The 16003-nt window shown below is 43.3% G+C and overlaps 2 protein-coding genes across 6 annotated transcripts in view; one reads left to right on the forward strand and one right to left on the reverse strand.

Moving 5' to 3' along the window:
- AAMDC (adipogenesis associated Mth938 domain containing) overlaps nt 1-1757 on the forward strand; it is a 52430-nt gene extending 50673 nt beyond the window's left edge. For all 4 annotated transcript variants that reach the window (XM_055283054.1, XM_055283053.2, XM_055283052.2 and 1 more), the window contains one exon: nt 1580-1757. In XM_055283054.1, the coding sequence (XP_055139029.1) occupies nt 1580-1720 (141 nt within the window). In that variant the 3' untranslated portion in view covers nt 1721-1757. The remainder of the gene's footprint in view (nt 1-1579) is intronic.
- A 6365-nt stretch (nt 1758-8122) lies between these two features.
- INTS4 (integrator complex subunit 4) overlaps nt 8123-16003 on the reverse strand; it is a 133244-nt gene continuing 125363 nt past the window's right edge. For both annotated transcript variants that reach the window (XM_055283030.2, XM_063641406.1), the window contains exons 22-23: nt 13222-13342; nt 8123-8533 (exon numbers count right to left, since the gene is read on the reverse strand). In XM_055283030.2, coding sequence (XP_055139005.1) covers nt 8355-8533; nt 13222-13342 — 300 coding nt within the window. In that variant the 3' untranslated portion in view covers nt 8123-8354. The remainder of the gene's footprint in view (nt 8534-13221; nt 13343-16003) is intronic.

A 16003-nucleotide genomic window follows, 5' to 3' on the forward strand; every position in this document is an offset into this window, starting at 1 on the left:
TTGATCTCCTGACCTCGTGATCCACCTGCCTCAGCCTCCCAAAGTGTTGGGATTACAGGTGTGAGCCACCACGCCTGGCTTATTTTTTAATTTTCTTACAGAAATAATATATGCTGATTGTAAAAGATTTAAAAATTCAATGCAGAAATGTAGAAGTAAAAAGGTGGGAGATTCCCTTCCTGATCTTCACATTTGATGTATATTTCTCCAGTCTTCTCTGAATGCATCTGCAAATATATACACACTTACACATATAGATATACATTTATATACTTGTAACCATTTTACATAAATAGGTCAGTGCTATATGTATTCTGTAACTTTTTCCCCCACTTACATTACTGTATTATGGATAGTCTTCCACATAGAGGCCTAGCTCATTCTTTGCTTTATAGATGTCCTACAGTCCTGTTTCTTACTGATAAAGGTGCCCCTTATATCTAGGGCTTTATATATATAGGGCACCTTCATCAGTAGGGCTCAAGCATCCTCCCATCTTGGCCTCCTGAAGTGCTGGGATTAAAGGCTTGAGCCACCATGCCCAGCCTATTTATATTTTAAATTTTTAAACTCGTTTTTTTTCCCCATTACAATAATTCCTGATAGGCTACTTTTATAAATCTCAAATATACAGAAAATATAGGGCATATTAAAAAATATTTCACTTGAGTTCTTTCTGAGGCAGAGTCTAATTAAAATCTATTTTTAAAAAATATTCAGGACAAGCCAGAGTTGAGAAAATATCTAATAATAGCTGTCACTATTAAGAACATCTTTCATATAAATTCATTTACAAATATTTATTAAGCATTTTCTGTGGGTAAGGCACTATTCTAGAAATTCATGCCCCTCATGGATAATAAAAAACTAGACAACTTCAGATAATAATAAACGCAGTGAAGAAAATGGTGACTTATGCGGGGCTACTATGGGTTGGGCAAGAAAGGCCTTTGTGAGAAGACATTTGAGCTGCAGTGTACATACATGAGTCAATTTCATCCTCACACCAACCCTGTGATATAAGTACTATTATACCTATTTTACAAGGGAAGAAATTGGGGCTGGGAGACTTTAAAGAGCTAGCCTAACATTTCTTAGCTAGTATGAGGCAAAGAAGAAATTTAGACTCAGTTTAGACTAACTCAAACATTTAACATTTATGGAGTTTGCGCACCAAGGTAGATGTTTCACGTACCCTTAGCTCAGCTAGTTGTCATACCAACCCTAGGTGTTAATATCCCTAATTTACAGACATGAAAACAAAGACTCAGAGAATTTAATTTACTTACCCAAGGTTACAGTGCTAGTAAGGATGTAAATCCAAGACTAACTGCAAATTCCATGTTCTTTCATTTCCATTTCACTTGAGCTTTATGCATGGGTATTATGATATCTCTGACGAAGAGGGCTTTTTGACTCATTGGGGCTCACTGCCAAATTTTGGACTGGTGATACACTGAGTGATCGTGAAGTAATGATTGTCACTGTCTAATTCTGTAGAGTACACCTGCCTCATGGCAGTAAAGGAACCCCTGGGGGGCCTTTCCCCTACTTACTCATCTCTTTTCCACCTTCCCAGGTGCCTTCATCAACTGTGGAGTACCTCAAGAAACATGGCATTGATGTGCGGGTCCTCCAGACAGAGCAGGCAGTGAAGGAGTATAATGCCTTGGTTGCCCAAGGGGTCAGGGTGGGAGGTGTCTTCCATTCCACCTGCTGATGGAGCCTTAAGAGGAGAATAAATCAGTAAGTGCCTATGCCTGTGACTGTCACTCACCATTCTCCAAACCAGCCTCCCCTAAGCATTTTTGGACACCTGCTCATACCAGGTCCTGTGCTAGGCTCTTGGGATGCAGGGATGACCAAGACAAGGTCCCTGTCCTTGAGGGTGCTAAAAGAAAAAAAGATGAGACAGAAGTTTAATAATATAGTGAATGAACTGAGGGAACATTTGAGTAACAGGAACAGTAGGAGTATGCCCTGGGAGTTGGGTTCTAGACAGGCTGTTCTACTAACCAACCCTGAGACTATAGCCAGATCGTTCTCTCTGGGCTTCAAATTTCAACTATAGGCCAGGCGCCATGGCTCACACCTGTAATCCCAACACTTTGGGAGGCCGAGGTGGGTGGATCACTTGAGGTCAGGAGTTCAACCCCAGCCTAGCCAACATGGTGAAACCCTATCTCTATTAAAACTACAAAAATTAGCTGGGCGTGGTGGCACGAGCCTGTAATCCCAGCTACTTGGGAGGCTAAGGCAGCAGGAGGATCACTTGAACCCGGGAGGCAGAGGTTGCGGTGAGCCAAGATGGCGCCACTGTACTCCAGCCTGGGGTGACAGTGAGAGACTCCGTTTCAAAAAAGAAAAAATTCAAGTAGAAAATGTTGGGGCTGGCTAGATGCCCTTTAAAGGTTCCTACTGGCTCAGATAGTCTTTGTTCTATTAAATACCGAGGTGGCCTTTGTGAAGCCTTAGAATAGACTGAGAGAACTACAAGTTATCAGCATCATCTTATTTTTAATTTTTCTTTCTTTTTAAAGAACTATGGGCTTTGGTGTCAAATAGCGTTGACTTTGAGCTGCAGCTCACTGCCACTCACTGGTTGGGTATTTATCTAATTTCTTAGTTTCACTGTTCTTATCTGTTAGATCAGGATAACATTATCAGTACCTGGAGTCATTGTAGATATTAAATGAGGCAATTCATAGAAAGTATTAACTCACTGCATGGCATTTAGTAAGGACTCAATACATTAAACCACTGTTGTCCTTATCTTTCTGTTAATGGGGATACTGTGTAAAGCCAACTAGTTTCATTTTATGGTTCTCAATATAGCAGCTTATTATTTCAAAGAGCCATAGAATGTTGGAGCCCAAAGGAACTATCTCACTCATTTATTCAGTAATTCTCTTTCATATCCATTTACGGACAGCCCATTACTAATTTTTTTATGACCAGTTATTGTTGGGCCCTGGTGGAATAAGGATGAATGTTACAATTCCTGCCCTTGGGAATTATGTTGTATGAGAGAAAGACAAATAAGTAAACAATAATAACACAATGTTAATATTATAATACTTACTAGGTCCAGTGGTGGCACAAAGAAAAGACTAATTTATCCTACTAGGATGGAGGGAAAATTAGGGAAGACATCACTAAGGAGATGACATTTAAGTTAAGTCTTAAAAAATGGAAGGTTCATTAATTCACTGAAAAAACAGTTACTTGGCAGCTCTTTTAACTAGACATTTACTAGGTATGGTATTTATCACAGCCATAACTAAATAAAATCGCTCCACCCCAGCCATCATTGGAGCAGCAGCAGTGGAAAGATGATTTTTGCTTCATATGATCCTGCCACCTGACTACATAGTTAGTTAGGCTTCTGACCTACAGGGACCAATCTATAGACTGGACAGCAACTTAAGATGTGGCTTGGCAAGAAAAGCTGAAACAGTATGGAAAGTGAAGGGATTTATTTTTTTCCAAGTTCTCCAAGTAAGTGGCAGACCTAGGATTAGAACCTAGCACTGTGTCTTTATCATTTTATGGCATACACCTCCTTGCTCCCTAGAAGCAGACGGGAGTGAGTGCTTCACAGACCCGACACCCAGCATTGAAGTCTCGGAAGGATCTGCTTGGTGCCGTTTCCGCAGCCCTTTCATTTGTCAGATGACAGATCTTTCTAGATCTGTTCCCTCAGCTCATAAAGCCAGCCCTCTGTATAGCTGAGAGGGATGTTTGATAAAATTCAGACTGTTTCTCTAGTGATGCAGTCTTTTTTTTTTTTTTTTTTTTTTTTTTTTTTTGTCAAATGTAAGGTGAGACAGCTCTGGTGGGTGTTGAATTTGGTGTGGGTGTAATCATTGTTCTAAGTGAGTTGTCTCCAATTAAAGAGAACTTATTGTAAACTTCTTAGAGACAGAAGTATCTGTCAGTGACATTATTAAACTTTTAAGGAAACCTGCTAATACATAGCCCCTACTTTGGAACCTGGTGCACATGGTCAGTGATGGAAATATGTAGAGCTTGAAGGGAAGCTGTTTCTCCACATAACTATACTTAGTCCTCTGTCTTAAATCATTGAAGCCTCTGAGTTAGTTTGTAGGTAGAATAGCCCTCAAGCTGCCCACAGGTCATTTCTTCTAGCCTGAGTGGTTAAGACAAGAAGTTGGCCGGGTACGGTGGCTCACGCCTGTAATCCCAGCACTTTGGGAGGCCAAGGTGGGCAGATCACCTGAGGTCAGCAGTTCGAGACCAGCCTGGCCAACATGGTGAAACCCTGTCTCTACTAAAAATACAAAAATTAGCCAGGCGTGGTGGCACGTGCCTGTAATCCCAGCTAGTCTACTCGGGAGGCTGAGGCAGGAGACTCGCTGGAACCAGGGAGGCAGAGCCTGCTGTGAGCTGAGATCACGCCACTGCACTCCAGCCTGGGTGACAGAGCAAGACTCCATCTCAAAAAAAAAAAGACAAGAAGTTGGCGATGGCTAGGTGTGTACCTTTCTTCTCCATAACTGTGTTTGCTGAGTTCAATCATCTCAAAGCAAATATAAAGTCCTTTCAGCAACTTGAATCTTTTTTTGCAGCATGCCATGGTACTGCTACCTTTGCTCTGGAGACACAGAATCATTCTTTCCTTGCCCGGTATGTGCCAGGAGTTGTGCTGGGGATACAGCACAGACATTCTTATGGTCCAGGTACAGATCAGTTGGAAGAAATAAGATGTGTAAACATTACAGTGAGGATGTAGAAGTTGCAAATTGGCACAAATCTACCTGGAGACATGTTTTGTTTGTCTCAGTAATTTTAATATTTACTGTAGTTACCAAGGTTTTTTAACTTTCATGAAAATGAAGATTTCTGGCTGTTTTGGAAGAATGGGAAGAACTGACACCACTAGGTCCACACTTATAAATGAAAATAACTGAGTGGAATGGAATAGCACTGGCTTCTCCAACAGAGAATGTGCTCTCTGATTCTTCCAATTGCTGTTATCTTCTAGGCCACTTTATTCCTTTACTTTTCCTGCCTACCTTTCTTAAGGGGTTTGCATTTGTGAACCTGCAATGCAATATTAATAAATACTATATGTGTGAAGAATATAGTATAGGAGGCTGTGGGAACATAGAGGAAATGTTCCAAGCCCATAAGAGACACAGATATGTCCTAGAACAAGGCCCAGTCCTGAAGAATGGAAGGAAAGGAACCACAGGAGACAGTCTGAGGAGCACATTCCCAGGCTCAGCAGGTCCAAAGGCCTAGAGGTGAGAGAAAAAGACCACAGGTAATTCTGTTCAACTGGAGTAGTACAGAGACAGTTTGGGACAGGGAGTATGAGGCCGGAGATGAAGCAGAGCCATGAAGAGCCTTCAAGACAGGAGTTCTGACTTTTTCCTGGGATGAGTAGTGATCCACTGAAAGGGCCTGAGCAGGGGAATGGTGTGGTCAGATCAGCTCATCACTTAAGGAGGGCTGATGGTGGCTCCATCAGCATAGAAACAGTGTAAGAAGAGGACTAAGAAACATGAAGGAAGAGGGATCTAAAGGACTTGATGGCTACTTTTGTATGAGGGATGAGGAAGGAATCCAATGTGCCAAACAGGTTTCTCGCTCTGACTGCTGGGTGCATGCTAGACCACTCACTAAGAACAGACCCCTGTGATGAAAGTCACCTGGGGAAGAAACTGGAGGCCTGGGTTCCAGCCTTAGCTTCACCACTAACTCAGTCTCTCTGGGCCTGCGTATTCATTTGTAAATGAAGGTGCCACACTGGAGTGCTCTTTATGCCCCTTTCCAGACCTTTACAAAAAGGTCTTTATTTTTTTTTTTTCACTTCAGTGAAAAAGTACAGAATCAGATAGAGAAAAACTAAAATTCTCATATTCCCCAGAACGTGAAAATTCAGGGTAAAAGCAATTTAAAAAGTTGAGCCCAACCCCGATATGATACTTGAATTCCTTAGCAATACATTTGTCAGGAGCTTGTTCAACCTCTGCTCAAACTCATCTAGCCTGGAGAATGCTATACCCCCTAGTACAGCCTGTTCAATTCTTACACAGCTTTTTAAAATGTATTCTGATACCAAGCCAAAACCTGTCTCTTAAGTGCATGTCTACCTTTGATGGAAAAAGTACTACATTTTGCATTTTTAAGGCAGGATCAAATCCTGGCTTTGTCCCTTAGGAGACAGACACTATCTCAAAGCCTCTGTTTCCTTACATGGAAAATGAGGGCTAACTTGCAGGATTTTTATAAAAGGGGTACTTATCTGAAAAATATCCAGCATATTCTTCCCTTAGAAGGTTTTCTATAATTACAGCATGATGGGCTCAGGCAGCAGCCATGGTTCTTCATGTTTTTGTCTAGGCTCCAACCCAGCAGCTGCCGTCAGGTGTTCATGTCAGGGCTGTGGTACAATTCCACCTGGCTACAGCTTCATGGCACATCCTTAAGAGATGCAAAACAGGTAAGCACACTAGAAAAGTCAGCTCCCTGGAGTTAATCATTCTTCCCCTAGTCCCTCTTTAGCACTCATGACCTTGTGGAAATAGACTGCCTGGAAATAGACTGCCAGATCTGTCATTTCCTAATTGTGTGACCTAGGACAGGTTACTTATTTCTCTTGACTTCAGCTGCCTTGTTTATAAAATGAAGATAACAGTACCTAGAGAAAAGAGCTTATAACACTGCCAGGTACACCCAAGTACCTTAAACCAAAAGTTAAAACATGCTTGAATTTAAATTCCAGCTCCACCTCTGAGTAATTGTATTATCTTGCTATTATTTTTATAAGCTTGCCAAGTGCCAAATATGATCAAGACTAGCTGCAGGTTCAGATTCTAGCAATCGTTATTTAATCCATCCTATTCAACCACCACTGAGGTCCAATTATCTTCGTTTCACAGATGAGGAAACTGAGGCACAGAGAGCTGAAGATTTGAAGGCTTTTTCCCATATACTTCCCCTGAGGTGGTATAGCTTAGACCTTTGGGATCTTCTTGGATTTTAATGAATACAGGCTTTATTACTTACTGTACAGTAATAGCCTCATTTGGCTATTGTGAAGATTAAATGACGTAAAGTACACAGCACAGGTGGTACCAAAGGTTAACCTCTCTGGAGCACTGACTGTTACTATATCACACTTGCAATTTTTTTTTTTTTTAAACAGAGATGGGGTCTTGCTATGTTGCCCAGGCTGGTCTTGAACTCCTGGGCTCAAGCAATCCTCCTGCCTCCTATAATCCCAAAGTCCTGGGATTATAGACATGAGCCACAGCCCCCAGCCCCATGCCTAAAACTTTAACTCACATGCAGCATCAACTCATCAGAGATGCTGCAGTAAATTACTTTATTTCTTGCACTGGATCCCTGTTTCCCATAATCCTGATTTCTTTTGTAAAATATAGCTCTTCTATATTATTTATTTAAAGCGATAGAGGTCCTAAGAATAATGGCAGGCAAGATCAAGAATTTCCCTCAAAGCAAGGCGCAGTGGCTCACGCCTGTAATCCCAGCACTTTGGGAGGCTGAGGTGGGCAGATCACGACGTCAGGAGATCAAGACCATCTTGGCTAACGTGGTGAAACCCCATCTCTACTAAAAATACAAAAAATTAGCAAGGCGTGGTGGCAGGCGCCTGTGGTCCCACCTACTCGGGAGGCTGAGGCAGGAGAATCGCTTGAACCCGGGAGGCAGAGGTTGCAGTAAGCCAAGATCACGCCACTGCACTCCAGCCTAAGCGACACAGCAAGACTCCATCTCAAAAAAAAAAAAAAAAATTTCCTCAAAGATGAAAATGATTCATTCTCCAGCTATTCAGTCCTTGGCCCAGCTACTGCCTGTGTTAGGGAAGAGGCTTCTTAGCAAGATAATGCCATGTTTAAGGTCCTTCAGCAACTGTCAATGGTAAAAAAAGTACAGCTGTTAAAGCGACCTTGGAGTTGCCCTGACAAACACACCATCACTTTAAGAAACAAGACTATAGCTCAAATAACCAATTATCAGGAGGTAGGTGGATCTTTGTGTTTCACACCAGAGGAATAGCATGTAAGCATGTAGTATAAAACCTGAAGCTATAGCCACATGCATTTCTTTACAGACCAGGAACTAGAACAGCTTGGTGTTTTCTCAACTTTATTGTGGAGAGGGGAAGGGTAAGTAGACTTGAAGGTTTTTTTATTTTTTAGTTGAAGAAACAATTTATCCTGGTTTTTGATACCAGATGAGACTGTAAAGGTTACATACTCCTTAAGCCTATACATCAATTCCAGGTGAAGTGCTTCAGGCTTGGCTCATTCTGACACCTAAGAAGGGCCCTCTAGGCCATGGTTGGAAAGACTGTTTTTGCCTCAGCGCCGTGCAGGTTTGGGCATTATATAAACTTTTACAGGCTTGCTGAAGGGAATGGTGCCCTCGATGCTGGTTTCCACCTGTGGTGACATCTCACCACCCTCCATCCAGGGGCATTTTGGAATGCGAGCACTGGAGTTGTAGGCCAGCAGCAACCTCACTTCCACCTGGCATGCCTCTGAAAAAAAGATAAAAGAAATCCTCTATAACTAGGCAACTGCTAGGAATGAGGATGAAATGTGAAGTTAAAGAAATATCAAAATGGAAGCAGTAGGGAGAAATTTCTTCATCCGTCCACATCCCTCCCCTTACCCTCACCAAACAAAACACTGAGCCTGCAGATGTGATGCTGTTCCATCACCTTCTCCTCGGGCTCACTGTGGCACAGAGCCAAAGCTGCTGAGACAACTGGAGAGCAGGGTAAAAATCCTTCCAGGAAGATTAATTGCTTCATGATCTGCTTTATGAACTGGGCTCAAATTCTTATGCAAGTGTGGATTTGGGCAGTTTCAGAAGGTGCATGTGGCTTATTCTGATACCCAGTTGGGCTCTTCCTGTGCAGTCCCATCTCAAGCCTCCGGGCTGCATGTACCACAGACTACTTTATTAGTGGAGAGGAAGCCTTTGAATAGGAAATGGTTTGCCAAAAAATTTCTGGCCAATGAACAGGAACATGTTTCAGGGACCTAAAATGTCTGAAAACATTTCATTCTTTCATTACATTATCTTACAATATAATCATCTAGTGTCTCTATGGGCAGGTCCTAGCAAGAATAAATAAGAACTCCCCTCAAGTTGCCTGCTGTTTGGTTGAGGAAACAGATAGTTGCAATGGAGTACAACACACGCTCTAACCCAAGCCTGCAAAGAAGTACTAAGGAGGGAGTGCAGGAAGGCTTTGGAATAGAATATCCATTCTATGCCAAGCAGGTAACCCCAAGAGTTCTTATCCTGCTACATTATGAAAGAAAGACTGTCACAATCTTGGCAAAAGTCCCAAGAATCAGATAGGTTCTCAGAGACTCCCCAAATGCACACCTGGGTAAGAATTTGAGCCCAGTTCATAAACTGAAGCAGTTACTCATTCTGTTAACCATAAGCTTCTATAAAGAAGAGGGAGAGAATTTCAGAAAAATGTAAGGGCAAGTGCAAAGGCCAGGAACGGAGTGAGCTTGGGATGTCTCCTTAATTTGGTGCAACCAGAGCAAAAAAGTGTAAGTTGAAGATGATCCCAAGGCTAAGAAGTTTAGAGGGTAGGAATGAAGGCTAGATGGATCTAAATTAACAAGGGCAGAGACTCCAGGACTTCTCAATGCCTCCCCAGACCTCTTCCTGGTTACATCCAAGCTTCTCTCTATGGGTCAGAGTAGAGACTGGATTGCTGTCCTCCAGGAAGGGAAAGGTTTGCAGTCAGCCCAAGGCCAGAGCAATCCAGTGCACCTCAGATTTCAGCATGAGATCTAAGTGCAGCCTCAGCATCAGCAAGTACCAGCCATGTGATAAGCACACACTCACATGACAACATGAGGGTCATGCAGCAGCCATGAGTGTAACTGTCATGAAACTAACACTGCTCTCTGATACCAGGCTACAGATGAATCTCCCACTCAGGGTGGAATCAAGATAGTTACCTGTATCTGCTTTCCTGCCACACTCTCCCATTCCATCCCAGGTGGCAGACCACAACCACAGCCCCAGTTGGCATAGCACTTTCAAGAAGCCAAATCCTGGTAAAAGCTGGATAAGGCTCAAGTCTATAATCCCAGCACTTTGGGAGACCAAGGCAGGAGAATCACGTGATCCCAGGTGTTTGAGACTAGCCTGGGCAACATAGTGAGACCCTGTCTCTACAAAAAATAAAAATAATTAACCAGGCGTATAGTCTCAGTTACTAGGGGGACTGAGGTGGGAGGAACCACTTGAGCCCGAGAGGATCACACCACTGCACTCCAGCCTGGGCAACAGAAGGAGACCCTGTCTCAAAAAACCAAACAAACAAACAAATAAACAAACAAAAACAAATAAATCCTGCTAAGGGCAGAGGGAGTTGATGTAGGACTCAGCCCTACAGGGTCATCTTGCATTCCCTTACCAACATTTGATAAGAATGGCAATTCAAGGCAATGCCATAGGAGTAAAGCGGAGAAGAGAGAAAAGAGGGAGGGGAACTTGGGAGAAAGAGACAAGATCATCTAGGACAACTCATGCAACTTATGCGTCATGCCTAGAAGAATATATCTCCTAGGTTTATATTCTTATTCTCATCTTAATGAGACAGGGAAGTAAAATAACTTTCTCAGGATCACACGGCAAAGGAAGCAGAATTTGAAACATGGTCTGTGACTCAGCTTCCTACGTGGCAGCATCCTGCCTCCCAGAGGAGAGGCCCCTCCCTGGTAGGGAGCTACTGAGGGATTGAAGGAGCTCCCTAAAAACTCCAGGCCCCATCACCTAGATTAGGAGAAAGAAATATGTCTCATTTACAATGAGACATATTTCACTTCAGTGCCCCAAACCGGAAGGGATATAGCACAGTGAGGGCTGGGAAGGGTAACTGCCAGCTTTAGCGCTATCACTGATCAGGTATGTGGGCCTCCATTTATGTATCTGTAAAATGAAGAAGAGAATACTAATTTCCACTGCAAGGTTGGTCTAAAGATTAAGTGAATTTTTATTGCACATTTAAAACCTTGTATTCAATTTTCATTATTTGCTGAGTGCCTACTACATGTCAGGCACTAGAGACATAGGCTACTAAAACACTGGAGATACAGAGGCAAAGACAAGCAAGTTCCCTGCTCTATAGAAGCCTACATCCTAATGGGAAAGTCAGTAAGTAATTAAATGTAAAAACACATCTGACCCAGTACACACTATATATTAACAATTAAAACAGGGATTTGTAATAGTGACTGGGTAGCAACCACTCAGAGGAGGTGATCTTGTTTTCTTGTTTCTGATGTTTTCTTTTTCTTTTTTTTTTTTTTTTGAGTCAGGGTCTTGCTCTGTTACCCAGGCTGGAGTGTAGTGGCATGATCAGGGCTCCCTGCAGCCTTGACCCCCCCAGACTCAAGCAATCTTCCTGCCTCTGCCTCCTGAGTAGCTGGGACTACAGGCACATGCCGCCATGCCCAGTTAACTTTTTTATATATATTGTAGAGATAGGGTTGCCCTATATTGCCCATGCTGGTCTCAGACTCTTGGGCTCAATCGATCCTCCCACCTCAGCCTCCCAAAGATTATAGGTACAAGCCACCATGCCTGGCTGTGATCTTGTATAAGTTAAAATTATTCAGGCTCAGGATCACCTGGCAATACCAAACAAGGAAGTCTGCAATGAACTGGGATACCTTAAGAGCAAATGGGGCCTAGGAAAAAGAACCTTGAGCTTGGGGGCAGATCAGCTGAGTTCTAACTCTGGCCGTGGCAATGACTTGCTGTGTGACCAGGGACAAGTCAGTACCCTCTCAAGACCTTCCATGATCTTTTGAGCTACAGCATACTGTAATTTGCTTTCCTGAGCCTTGTCCCTCCCGAAACAGTACTGTCCCACAGCATTTCCTTCCCCATGTCCGGGATCCCTTCAGCAGAAGATACTAGAGTAAGGAATCTATTTTCCTGTGGGGCCAGTGGTTTGGCAAATAGTGCAAAAACATTCCAGGCAGCCAGATTATGGAATGAGGAATACTCAGGGAAGCACGTCCTGGGTAGCAGAACTGCTGGATGCTCCCTCAACTACACCAGGCCTACCGCCACTAGAACCCCAAAGGGGCTGCCCTAACATCCAACAGCTTTATAAAGTCATCATTACCCGTCTAACACCCTGACAGAGGGAAACCATTAATAAAGGCCTGGCGCAGTGGCTCATGCCTGTAATCCCACTACTTTGGGAGGCCAAGGCGGGTGGATCACCTGAGGTCAGGAGTTCTAGACTAGCTTGGCCAACATGACGAAACCCTGTCTCTACTAAAATACAAAAAAATTAGCCAGGTGTAGTGACGTGCACCTGTAATCCCAGCTACTCGGGAGGCTAAGACAGAAGAATCGCCTGAACCCAGGAGGCAGAGGTTGCAGTGAGCCGAGATCACACCACTGCACTCCAGCCTGGGCAAGAGCAAGACTCCGTCTCAAAATAATAATAATAATAATAGCCTTATAATTCTGTGTTTAAAAACACAGAGTGAAAGAAAATTCCAAAAGGCATTCCATATCTCTAAAATAAACCAAATTTGGTGGCATTAAACACCTCCAGTAACAGTGCTCCTGAACCATCTCCAATTATTTGGGAAACACCACTGAGGCCAATTCTGCCCCCTATTCTAGGTTCTGCAGACTGAGGTCTTCTTAAGTTTTTTAAAGCAGCCTTACAGGCTTGAAGTGTAATCTCCTTTATACTTGTATTCTCCCATTTTATCCTCATAATTCAGACATATAAGTTGGAAAATGAAAAAAAAATTTTTTTAAATCCTCACAACTAATTTGTAGATTGAGAATTATTATTGTCATTTGGAAGATGAGGAAAAAGACTCAGAAAGGGAAAGACTTGTCCAAGGTGACCAAGCAAGTCGGTGGCAGTTAGGATAAGAATAGTCTCCTGGTGTCCAGACCAGGGCCCTTTCCATGAGACTCCATTCTATCATAATTGCCTGTATATCTTCTAACAGAATCTTATCTCTCATGCAATCAAAGCACTGTAGCAAATTAGCCCAAATATACCCAGTTTGTGCTTATAAACTCATTAAGTTCAATTCTTAGAAGGCCTGATTCATCCATGTAATTTTTTCAAACTTTAAAAACCAAACGCTTAAGGGTAGGTGTGATCTCCCACAGCATATTTTCCTGCCTACCCTGGTCCTGACTCCTTACCTGTCCAAGCGGTGTGGGAGAGGTAAACCTGAGTGATAAGCCGGTGCCGCCCTGGGCCAGGATTCCGGAAGTCTGCAGGCTTGGGGTGAATCATCTGAGCCTGGCCATCTGGATATAAGACCTAAAGGGTGACAGAAATGAGAAAAAGAGGCAGAAGCGAGAGGAGAGTTTAACAAAATGGATGATGACATCTGTTGTGAACCTCAAAACACAAGAAGAAAGATGACACCAACTTTACTAAGACTGCGCCTTGGAGGGAGGTCAACACTGTAGACATCTCTATTCCCCTAATCCAGCACGAAGCAGTGTTCAGTAAACATTTCCTGAATTCATGGTGAATGAGTAATATGAACAGAGTGTCTCTATTAAGTGCAAAGACAGGTAAGAATTTTAATTCTGATTATGAAAAGTGTTCTCAGGCACCTTCACCAGAAGAGCACTCCCTCCCTGGCTCTGAATCATACCATGGCCCAGCATCCATCACCAACCACCAGTATTTGGAGTTACTTTGTAATTGCATTCTTTCCACTACATTTCAAGCAGCTAGGAAGTCATTTATCTCTCTTCCTACGGAGAGACTGCTCAATGAAGAGTCCACTCAAATCACTGGCTAGTTCTTTAAGTCTCACGAACTGCAACAGAGTTCTTCCTCAGCATCCTGGGGGACCTCCCAGCTCCCTGTGTAGACAGCCTACTATACTGCAGAGTACAAAGGAACTAGAGGAACAAATGAAACTTATCCTGGGACCAGGACCTGCTCTATGTAAATATACTTATGAAGGCAGAGTAGGGAACCACACAGGTCTTCCAATGTTGAAACTGTGGTCAATGCTGAAACTGTGGAAGGCATGTCTCACCCACTTGCCCTATAATCCTTCATCTCTCCTCAGGTCATAGGGCCTCCCCCTGATTCTACACTTCTTTCTTTTTTTTTTTTTTTTTTTTTAGACAGGGTCTTACTCTGCCACCCAGGCTGGAGTGCAATGGCACGATCATAACTCACTGAAGCTTCAAACTCCTGGGCACAAGTGATCTTCCTGCCTCAGCCTACTGAGGAGTGGGGATTACAGGCACGTGCCACCACGCCAGGTAATTTTAAACTTTTTTGTAGAGACAAGATCTTGCTATGTTGCCCAGGCTGGTGGTCTCCAACTCTTGACCTCAAGTGATCCTCCTGCCTCAGACTACCATAGTGTTGGAATTACTGGAGTGAGCAACTGTGTCCAGTCTACCCTTATTTCTTTTTTTTTCTTTTCTTGAGATAGTCTCACTCTGTCACCCAAGCTGAAGTGCAGTGGTGCGATCTCGGCTCACTGCAACCTCTGCCTCCCGGGTTCAAGTGATTCTCCTGCCTCAGCCTCCCAAGTAGCTGGGATTACAGGTGCCCACCATCATGCCCGGCTAATTTTGTATCTTTAGTAGAGATGGGGTTTCACCATGTTGGCCAGGTTGGTCTCAAACTCCTGACCTCAGGCGATCCTCCTACTTTAGCCTCCCAAAGTGTTGGGATTACAGGCGTGAGCTACCACACCTGGCCTACCCTTATTTCTTAATGCTGCTACTCCCCACTCTAGTTCTAGGCTCCAAGCTCCCAAATCTACTATAGAAGAAAGATGCAGGTGTCTCAGTTTCCTGATCCTTATTATCTTTAAAGACAAGTGCTTGGGCTTCATTTTTTTTTTTTTTAGAAAATGAAGGGGAGGGACGGGCACAGTGGCTCATGCCTGCAATCCCAGCACTTTGGGAGGCTGAGCCAGGTGGATTACTTGAGGTCAGGAGTTCACAACCAGTCTGGTCAACATGATGAAACCCCTTCTCTACTAAAAATACAAAAATTAGCTGGGTATGGTGGCATGTGCCTGTAGTCCCAGCTACTTCGGAGGCTGAAGCAGGAGAATCACTTGAACCTGGGAGGCAGAGGTTGCAGTGAGCTGAGATCACTGCCACTGCACTCCAGCCTGGGTGACAGAGTGAGATTCTGTCTCAAAAAAGAGAAAGAGAAAGAGAGAGAGAGAGAGAGAGAGAGAGAGAAAGAAAGAAAGAAAGAAAGAGAAAAAGAAAGAAAGGAAGGAAGGAAGGGAAAGAAAGAGAAAGAAAGAAAGAAAGAAAGAGAAAAAGAAAGAAGGAAAGAAAGGAAGAAAGGAAAGAAAGAAAAGAAAGAAAGAAAGAGAAAGAAAGAAAGAAAGAAAGAAAGAAAGAAAGAAAGAAAGAAAGAAAGAAAGAAAAGAAAGAAAAAGAAGGGCAGAGGGGGGCTGAAATAGCAATGATCATAGGAAAAACAAATGAACAGGGGCCATAACTTCTGTGTTCACCAGGCATGGTGGCTCATGCCTGTAATCCCAGCACTTTGTGGGGCTCAGGCGGGAGGATTGCTTGAAGACAGGAGTTTAAGGAGTTTAAGACCAGACTGGGCAAAAAAGTAAGACCCCCCCAATCTCCACACAAAAAAAATTAAAATTAGCCAGGTGTGGTGGTGGGTATCTGTAGTTCCAGATACTCAGGAGGCTGAGGCAGGAGGATCCCTTGGACACAGAAGTTTGAGGTCACAGTGAGCTGACCATGCCACTGCACTCCAGCCCAGGCAACAGACAGAGACCTTGTCTCAAAAAAAAGAAAAAAAAAATTCCCAGCATTTTCAGCAAAACTGTCCTTGGTGAAAGGCCTTGACTCCTCTGTGAAATGGTTGCTGGAAGCCTTCTTTCATTTGTCTACTCCAAAAGTGGAGCTTAGAAACCTGTGGCCCAAGTAGGTCAGAGGAAGGAAATGGCCAGTATGAATGATC

This window comes from Symphalangus syndactylus, chromosome 6, assembly GCF_028878055.3.
Source record: "Symphalangus syndactylus isolate Jambi chromosome 6, NHGRI_mSymSyn1-v2.1_pri, whole genome shotgun sequence".
Classification (NCBI taxonomy): Eukaryota; Metazoa; Chordata; class Mammalia; order Primates; family Hylobatidae; genus Symphalangus; species Symphalangus syndactylus.